Source organism: Ammospiza nelsoni, chromosome 1 (assembly GCF_027579445.1).
Source record: "Ammospiza nelsoni isolate bAmmNel1 chromosome 1, bAmmNel1.pri, whole genome shotgun sequence".
Classification (NCBI taxonomy): domain Eukaryota; kingdom Metazoa; phylum Chordata; class Aves; order Passeriformes; family Passerellidae; genus Ammospiza; species Ammospiza nelsoni.
Window position 1 is genome coordinate 138,667,728 of NC_080633.1, and position 10,247 is coordinate 138,677,974.

General features: G+C 38.2%; 1 protein-coding gene across 1 annotated transcript in view; it reads left to right on the forward strand.

Annotated features, from left to right (window-relative positions):
* The window catches only part of TRPS1 (transcriptional repressor GATA binding 1), a 211,106-nt gene extending 202,811 nt beyond the window's left edge, over nucleotides 1–8,295 (forward strand). Inside the window, exon 7 of the mRNA XM_059474944.1 lies at nucleotides 2,003–8,295. Within this exon, the coding sequence (XP_059330927.1) occupies nucleotides 2,003–3,064 (1,062 nt within the window). The 3' untranslated portion in view covers nucleotides 3,065–8,295. The remainder of the gene's footprint in view (nucleotides 1–2,002) is intronic.
* Nucleotides 8,296–10,247: the final 1,952 nt, after the last annotated feature.

Genomic DNA, 10,247 nt, shown 5'->3' on the forward strand with positions numbered 1-10,247 from the left:
TGGTTTAATCAGATGAGCACATTCATTGGCAAGCTGAAGAATTTTAAAGTTGAACCTACAATAACTTTGAATAGCTGGAGCCTCAAGTAAGTGTGTGAGGGTCCCTAATCTCAGGTAGGAAGATATTTCTATCAACTGCTTCCATAATCAGGCTTCCTACCTGTAGCATGAAGAGTAAGGGTAAAAGTATCTCCAAAACATTGGAGAGTTGTCTGGAAGCCATATAAAAATGGTCTGTAGTGTTTAGTGTTTCATAGGAGCAACAACATTGTAAGATCTCACACAGTATCTGAGTTACAATTGTCATAAAAAGGCAAGGAAATTATACAGATCTTATAATGAAAAGTACATGTCTATGCATATTAACTTGCTGTTGATTGGTCAAACTATTATCTTTATCTGAATAGAATTTACATTAAAAATATTGTAATTTTTTAAGATGATTTTGTCTTAACTATGATCTGTGTGAGGAGGCTGGTTCAGGTGCTGTTTTTCTACCAAGTTTAAATTTCTCTTATTTAAAAATCTAAATCAAAGTGTGTATATACTTCTGATTCAGTATTTTAACAGAAAGTAAAATCTTAAAAAATAGCTGCACTAAAATGTAATTAACCATTAAGAGTATGCCAACTGCAGGAAAATAAATAAGTGAAAGGAGAGGAAAATGGCAACTGAAGAGAGAGATTAAATCTCTGCAAATAATAGAATGGGTGTTCTTCCAGCTCTGGATGTTTTCATATTAGCTTGAAGTTACAAATATATTAAAAATTTAGTTACATTCAAGGTACTCAAGATTACTTTGGATATTGACTGTAAGCCAAAATTAAATCTGCTTTTAAAAACAATGTTAAAATTTCCAAATAAACGTATGAGTAGAATACTGGGGCAGGGTGGCACTTTTATGGCCTCCAACCAAGATGGGATTATGTGCCTTTTGGAAGAAAAATGTCAGCTCCCAACACACCAAACTGAATGACTTTTAGGTAGTTTTTGTTCAGTAGGAAAACGTACTGATTTGATGGTGCAGCACCATTTTTCACTCAGATGCTATTGCTTTTCTCTTGGGGGGCGTTTAAAGGAAACCTAACTGCTGTCCTTCCTTGTACCATGTTTTTTTTTCCCCCCACAAAGATATTTTCACTTCTTCTCTAAAAAGGCCACTTAACTGTTTGGGGTAGTAGCAAATGAAAACAGAAGCCCCCACTTGGTTCTTCCCTCTGCCTCTTTGTGATGTTTTTTTTCTTTAGAGATCCCTTTTGGCCCATGCCTTGTCTCTCTCATGACTTAGTAGCACATCAGTAACACTTAGAAAGCAATGCAGCTGGGGTGAAGGAGGGGGAGTTGATACCAAAGAAGAGGTAGACCTCTTGGTGCACAGTTTCCCTGGGCTTTCTTCTCCATCTTTCTTGGCCCCTTTCTGGCCACCATCTTCCCACTCAGCACACAGTGGACCTGCAGCCCTTTTGTTGTGTGTCAGCAGTGGTGGTCAGCAAGCCCTGTGTGTGCCTGTGTTTTATGTCCCTCTCAGAGCAGGGTGAGTATGAAGGTAAGTTCTTGTCCCAGTGGGAGCTGTGCAAACCCCTGCTTGAGGGCAGCTCTGGTGGCATGGTGCACAGAGCAGCACCAGTGCACAGGGCCTTGCACCTCCTGCCTCACCCCCAGCTCTCAGCACCCACTTTCAACATGTCTCCCCCAGAATTTTTTAGGAGTAACAGGTAATAAATGGTTTGACAGCTTGGATACTTCATGCCTTTTTAAGTAAATAGGTACAGGATGTCTAAGGCAGTTGACTCAGGTTGATAAAATAAGCCATTTTATAGTTTACTTTCAGCATGAGAGGCAATGAACCAGCATTTGGATTGAAATTTGGTCATTCCTGTAACACTGTTGTAATACAGCTCTTCACAAAAGAAAAGATAAATTTGCATGAGCGTGGTCTCACAGATTTGTTTAATGTGTCTTTCATTTTTCCTTTTGTTCATTCTCTATGTGTTCCATGCAGACTCCCAGGCCTTTAAACATCATTAAACAGAACAATGGTGAACAGATCATTAGGAGACGAACAAGAAAGCGCCTTAACCCAGAGGCACTTCAGGCTGAGCAGCTAAACAAACAGCAGAGGGGTAGCAGTGAGGAGCAAGTCAATGGAAGCCCCTTAGAGAGGAGGTCAGAGGATCATTTACCTGAAGGTCATCAGAGAGAAATTCAGCTTCCCAGCCTCAGTAAATACGAGGCCCCAGGTTCATTGACTAAAAGCCATTCTGCTCAGCAGCCAATATTGGTCAGCCAAACTCTGGATATTCACAAAAGGATGCAACCTTTGCACATTCAGATAAAAAGTCCTCAGGAAAGTACTGGAGACCCAGGAAACAGTTCATCGATATCAGAAGGGAAAGGAAGCTCAGAGAGAGGCAGCCCGATAGAAAAATACATGAGACCTGTGAAACATCCAAACTATTCTCCACCTGGAAGCCCTATTGAAAAATACCAGTACCCACTCTTTGGACTTCCGTTTGTACACAATGACTTTCAGAGTGAAGCTGACTGGCTGAGATTCTGGAGTAAATATAAGCTGTCTGTTCCTGGGAATCCACACTACTTGAGTCATGTGCCTGGCCTACCAAATCCTTGCCAAAACTATGTGCCTTATCCCACCTTTAATCTGCCTCCTCATTTTTCAGCTGTCGGATCAGACAATGACATTCCTCTAGATTTGGCGATAAAGCATTCCAGACCTGGGCCAACTGCAAATGGTGCCTCCAAGGAAAAGAGTAAGGCACCACCAAATGTAAAAAATGAAGGTCCCTTGAATGTAGTAAAAACAGAGAAAGTTGATAGAAGTACCCAAGATGAACTTTCTACCAAGTGTGTGCACTGTGGCATTGTCTTTCTGGATGAAGTGATGTATGCATTGCACATGAGTTGCCATGGTGACAGTGGACCTTTCCAGTGCAGCATTTGCCAGCATCTTTGCACGGACAAGTATGACTTCACAACTCACATCCAGAGGGGCCTACACAGGAACAATGCACAAGCTGAAAAGAATGGAAAACCTAAAGAGTAAACCTTAGCACTTAGCACAATTAAACAGAAATAGGTTTCCTTGATGGGAATTCAATAGCTTGTAATGTCTTGTGAAGACCTATAAAGCACTTCATATAGAGAGCATGCCTTATCCAATATTAAATCCCTTGTTATTTTCTTTTTTTTTTCCTTTTTATTCTTTATTTTTTCCTTTTTTTCCCTTTATTTTTTCTTTTTTTTTTTTTTCTTTTTTAAATGAGTGGGTTACCAAGAAAAAAGAACAGTTGGATGGTGGCCAGAAGGGGAGGAAGATAATGCAGTGGGACATGGCCCACCAAAGCTAGCCAGAATGCAGTGAATCATGCCGAATAACCTTGAGAAAATTTTACTGGACAATTAATACCTTTGCTGTTGTGTAAGAGACATAACTGGCAAGTGTGCAAAGATGTGTATATGTATATACTGCTGCAGGGGTGTAGTGAACATATGCACATTGTATATAAGAACTAGACATGTTAAGTATACAGAGTTAAAAGGTCATTTTCTTTTCTTTAATTTGGGCAAATTTCTGCCCTACAACATGCCTTAGGATCACATTGTCCTCAAAGCTTTGGCAGCAATGTCATATATATGTTTCTCAGACTCAGCTGATTTTTAGCTACCATTTTATCACTACATTCTTTCTGGCACACTTTAGTCTAGGAAAACGATTTTGTGCAAGTGAATTCTCTAATACAGAAGCCACATTCCAGGTTTAATTTGCATAGAATAAGGTAACCTGCTGTATTTTATTTTAATATATTTTTAATATATTACATTTCTAAACCTTAAAGTCTAAGGTTACTTCTCCACAGGCTTAACATTGCTATACATACCAGTCAATCCCTTCAGTAGACTTATACCAGCTTTTGCTAAGTAGCATTAAATGTCTTCATAGTACTTTTTAATACTTAAAGCTTTTTAAAAACTATCCATGAAGGGAAAGCTCCTCAGCATAACTGCTCAGGGAAATAGGGCTAAATAACTAAATATTAAATAATTGGTTAAAGGTGCTGTTAGACGAGCCTCCATGCTTGCTACAAGGGTGTACAAGAACTGACTTTAATCATTTTCATTATAGTGTCCCAACCAGTAGTTTATTATTTTGCCACAGGGATGTAGAAGATATTACAAGCTACTGGATGCACTGTCAGATTAACTTATTTCATTAAAGAAGTTGGGAGAACAAATAGAAAAAAACCTTATTTTTCTAGTAAATATTAATGTATTACATTTCAAATAATGGTGCCTGACATATTGAATAATTATTTTCTACAGTGTACGTATGCAACAAAGATATTCCATCATGCATTAGAGTCAGTTCTGGCTCTGCCTCGCTGTTTACATTTGCAAATGTAGCAAACAAGGTAATGAAGCAACTATTTCTATTGCAGTAGGTATCTTTTTTTCTGTGTGTGTGCATTAAAGTTGTAAACGATAACATGAAATGAATGAAATTTGTTGATATTAATGGTATGAAAAACAAGAAGGAAATGAAAATATTTTTATGCCTACTTAGGAAAAAAGGGTAGCACTATTCATTCCAAGTACTTTTGTATTCTTAAGCTCTTAACTCACATTGTTATGCTTAAAATGATAAACATATATCCTCTTTTTATTGCTTTGTCTGTGTTTCAGAAGAAACATTTCAGAATTTATTTTGATAAGTGCTGTTTGACGATGCAGCACTGATATTTTATTGCATTCTGTAGTAGCATTGCACTCCATTTTTACAATATTACGCAGTTGCTTTTTTGTTTTGTTTGGGTTTGTTTCTTTTTCGCAGTGCAGGGTCTTAGTTCCTTATGGTTGGATGGCAGGTGTAGCTCAACTGGTTCATGAATGTTGCAGCGAATGAAGTTTAAAATGTCTTTCTGATATTATGTTGTCTTTTATTTCTCCATTCATGCATTTTATTTTTTAAAATGTTCTATAAAAATATCTCTGGACTAAGTCCTCTCTTGAGATTATATGTAAAGGGTCCTATTCTGATCTCACTTACATGCCGCCTTTCTCAGATTTTCATGTAATTGAACTAAAGCATCATAAAAAAAAAAAAAAGTTCTTGTATTTAACTTACCTGAGTCTCACCACTCTCCCTTCTAGTATTTGGTGCACTTATTAAGATAGTTAACCGGATAAACAGGGAAGTGGAAAATAAAAGGAGAGGTGATAGGAAATGTCTTATAGGGGTTGGCAAAAGGAAAACCAGGAGGGAACTGGCCTAAACATTCAGCACTTTGATAGTCTTTTGAGAAATAATGTGCCTAAAGCAGCTGGCAGCAAACATCACCAAGCGTGAGAGGCACTTACACAGTTGATCACCAAAGGTCTCACTGACCTTGGCAGTATTTAGATGTTGTATTTTCACGGAGGTGAAACATTATTGCACAGTTTCTCTGATTTGTTAGGCACAGACAGGCTATTGTTCAGCATTAGGCTGCATTCCTTCCTGCTCCACCCATTGCTTCTTTACTGGTGAGCAGCATATGGAACATCCCACTCAATCTGCTGTGGTTGAGTTCTGTAACCCTTCAGTAGTGTTCTAGGTTAGCAAAGGATGTTGGGCCACATTCTTCTTCTTCTATTTTTTAGATGAATCTCCAGCTTGATACCAGTGACAAAGTCTGGTTATGTTTTTACTATTGTTCTCCAATAATAAGTTCTGACTTGGTTTTTGTGGATTTATTTTTGTTGGGTATTTTCTGTTTTCTTTTTTTTTTTTTTCTGTGGGGACTGAAATAGATTGCCCTCGTTTCGTTACGTCAGGGTCCAGTGTGTGTCCTTTTCAGCTTTTCCAAGGAAGATGTTATACTCAGTAAGCAGTGATTTTTATCGCCTTCAAAGGCAGCTGCCTGCCGATTCTCAGTAGTTACTGGTTTGACTTCACTTCAGACCTACCAGTCCCTCTGGCTTCTTCATTGATAAAAGCTGCATCTTCATGGCAAAATATTTTAGAGGGACATGTGCATTGTAAGACTTGAGCACTACCCTGAACTTCAGAACACTTCTTGCTAAACTCAGAAGCAGAGGCAAATCGACAGGAAATACACATATCAGGGTTTGGGGATGAGGAGAAATGAAATCTTATGAGTGCAAAGAACAAGACAGAGCTTTGAATGTTACTATTGCACACCTAGACGATGCAAATAAAATTTGGAAAAAAGTTCATTGTTCTTGCCATGACATGTTGAGATGTTCTAATATTTCTGCTTTTTAAGAAATGGGATTTTGCTGTAGCCTGTTCTTTTTGATTGGGATAGGGGAACCACAGTTTTGTTTCTTAACAAAAGAGAGGTGACTCCATCTATGTTCCAGACCCCCTCACAATGGGTACTAATAAAAAGAAAAAAAATCCTGACACAGGAAAAGAATTATCTTATTTAATAACTTTCAGATGGAAACCAATGTTAGCACACACAAGTAATTACTGCACCCACTGTGTTTCAATCAACTTACAGCACTAAAAATTGAACTTTCAAACAATCAGTCTTTGTTCTCAATTTGCCAGTGGCTTCAAGGTGGTGAACTTCTCTTACTAAAGGAACAGTAGTGTAAGATCTTAAAACATATCTCAAATTGGGCAACCAAATAAGTAGATGTTTCAAAACTAGAGGATTTGTGGTGCCTGTCACTAACCAGATTGTGGAACAGGCACAGTGTTTCCAGTAACTCTCTGTATAGATGGAGCCATCCTGTGACATCATCTGCAAACCAGATTGTCCTAAGCTGTCACTTCATGGCTGCTGCCCCCTCAGTGCTGCAGGAGATGATGTTCCAGAGCACAGTTTGTGTTCAGGTGCCAAATTCAGTCTGCTTTCCAAATGAAGTGCTGCACCTAATTGCCACCATGCTGATGAAACTCCTCCCTTAATTTTTAATGGACTATGGAGAAAGGGGGAAGGACACTGGATGCAGATATCTTGGTTTTAAAAAGGCACTGTTGTCTATTGTGACAGTTTTAAAGGGAGAGAAAATTGAGACATCTCCAGAGGTTGAGACACACTGTGAGCAATAGATTATTTTTGCAGTTAGAGGGGCAGCAGGACAAGTGACTGGTGCTAATTGTATCCAGTGCTGAAACACAGTGATTGCGCAATGGGAAAAACTGATTTGGCAACTGTGGATTAGTACTCGGTTCAGGGACAGACTTTCAAGTCCACCCTTGGACTGGACACTGTTTTTTTGTAGTCATAACTACTTGCTTTATGTGCTAAGGATGTTGTCTACCATCTGCTTTTTGCCCAGTATGTCTAAATATATTCTCATTTTTGCTCCTGTATTGATTTTTCTTGGCTGACTTAACATGCTAATTCCTAATACTGGTCAGGAAAAGCCAAGGAGATTAGAAGGTCACTTCTGTGCAGCCAGAAGGGTAGATATATTTCCTTCTGCTTCTGTGGAGACAGTTATGCTTGGCAAGGAGCAGTGAGCAATTTGTCAGCATATCCCAAATGTGATAGATAAGTAAGAAATCCCTTCTAAACTTTTCTCTAAAGTTAAGATGGGCCAAGTAAAATTATTTACTTAATTTTCTCACCTCAGAATAGGATTCCTCACTACCCTCTTCCTCACAGTTTTTATTTCATTTAGCCAACTCTGGAAAGCTGACAGTTGGGGAGATGCTACTTGTATAGTAATCACACACACCCCAATTTACTTTAAGAGGATAAAAGACAGTAATTAAATGGTTGACAGCCAGATAAATACCTGTTTCATTTGATTCTTTGTTGCACCTAGTAAAATTCCTTTACTAGGAAAGCAAAATTATACTTAGTAAGGTAAAAACATTGTGACAGCTACCACAGTTTTCCATTCCTATCATTTTGGCCTCTGAGCTCTGTGTAGGAGAACAGGAGAAAAGGAAACATCTCAAAATGCCATTGTAAATTTAGCTTATAGAAAATTCACCAGCAGGAAAAGAAAAAAAAAAAATTGCTTCATAAAGAGTGACTTCATGTTGCTAAAAACCATCATTAAACTTGTAGCCCTGATTTGACTCTAGAATGCTGGCTCTTAATGTTTTGTCCTTACAACACATGGATGTGTTTTTTGTTCTGTTTTGTTTCAGGTTTTTTTGTTTTGTTTTGTTTTTTGGTTTTCATAGTGCATGTTCATTTCTACTCACAAACATGTTCTTGGTGTATTTCTTATGCAAACAATCTTCAGGCAGCAAAGATGTCTGTTACATCTAAACTTGAATAATAAAGTTTTACCACCAGTTATAAATCAGATTTGTGTCGTTGTTTCTGGGGACAATGTGATGTCATGGTGTCACTACAGCACCGTGGGGTTGGGGAGGAGAACAGTCTGGACTGCAGCTGCTCTGGGAGCACGAGGGGGCCTGGCAGCACCTCTGAGTAATGGTCAGTGGTTATGGCTGAATGGCAATGGCAGCATTGCTCAGATGGGAAAGGCATGAAAGGGGAAGGGCTCCTTCAAAAACACATTAGCCCTGTTACAGTCCCTCTGTACTTAGGGCTCTAGATGTGATCCAAATCTCATTCAAATAGTGACAGGATTTAAGTAAAAGTCTCTTATAATGGAGCCTGAACATTTTTCAGTACTCCATCATCCTGGCATGACATTAACGGTTTTATTCTCCTGCCCCAATTTGGAGAAATGATGAAAGAAAGGCTGATACTGAAATGTGAACAGGTACCCAGGGTCACCAGGTCTACTCCTCATAGGAAATTCATGATGGTCATGAAATAATTCCTGATACTCAGGACCGTGGTTTCACATCATGCCCACAGCCCTTCCAGGAAATGCTGGTGGCTCCCATCACAGTCACTGACGCACTGGTGACTCAGGAGCAGAGAATACCACCTACAATGTTGCTGCCACCACTTCCTTCAGCAACCTTGGAGGTTTCCTCAGAGGCCCCAACCAAAGCACTGACCAAATCAACTCAGCCTGGCATTTCTGTTTGGATGAGCTAACAGATCTGGGTGGTATGGCTCCAGCCATCATTTCCCTTATGCTGTAATTTCCTTTCTCCATAGGTTTTTTATCATCTCCATGGTTGAGACCTTCTTCACTCTCATACAGAATATTGCTTTAAAGTAATATAGAATGGTAAAATCTGTTTATGATGGTAAAGCAGAAATGTTCTAGGGCTTAAGTGTAAAAGCACCATGCCAAAAACAACTTGTGTGACTCATTCTTTAAGTGAATTCGGATGTAAAACCCTATGCATTTTCAGTCTCTTTTTAATTTCCTGACATTAATAAAAATAATAACTGTAGCAAAGAAAAAAAAAAGGCTTTCATATGTGAGCAGAATCAGTTTTGGAGACATCAACTATGCATTTTGAAAAAGGTGCTACATACAAAAGCTGATCATTACTGATTGTCAGACTATGCATATATATGTACATATATATATATTCTTACACTGGTATGGAGTGTGTAGCAATATAAGAATTATATGAAATTCTGTATAAATATACATAAAGTTCATGTATTTATACAGAGAGTTAAAATTTTAAAATTACATATTCTAACAACATATTTTGATAATAATAAGATTTAATCCAAATGTCTGTTATAACCATAAAACTTATCCCTGACCAATGCAGTGTCTTTAATCAAAGTATGTCTTTAATTCAAAAGTGTTTAATAGTGCACTTCTATCTCCAGACACTTAAGTGAGCTCATAATTGTAGGAGCTGATGACCTCAAATGTTCCTTTGTGGTTCCATGCACTATTTGTATAGTCTACTTACATTGTTAGTGCCTTTCTCTTACAACAGCAGCTACTCATATAAGCAGCTTATATAAGTGCACACCAACATAGTTATCTATGTCATGTTTAACTATGTTTAACTGTTTAACTATTGTCATCTCTTGAGGTAGGTCAAAACTCTGTTGTCCCAAGTTCAGCCAGCCTGAGAAAAGATAATGCATCTGCTAGCAGCAGGTCCTGACCCTTTTCTAATGAGATTTGTAAATGTATGAAGCTTAAATTAAAAAAAAAAAAAAAAAAAGAAGTAAATATCAGAATAGGTGTTAATTCAGTAGAAAATGGACAGAATGAATAAGCAGGGTGCTCCATTCCATATGGAGGGGAAGTGGGGTTCTTTCAAGAGCATTCTGTTATTAGAAATGGCCTAGTTTTCTTACAACCTTATTTATTATAAATCACAAGCAAACCTGTCTTTATGAGACTGTTGACAGTGGGGA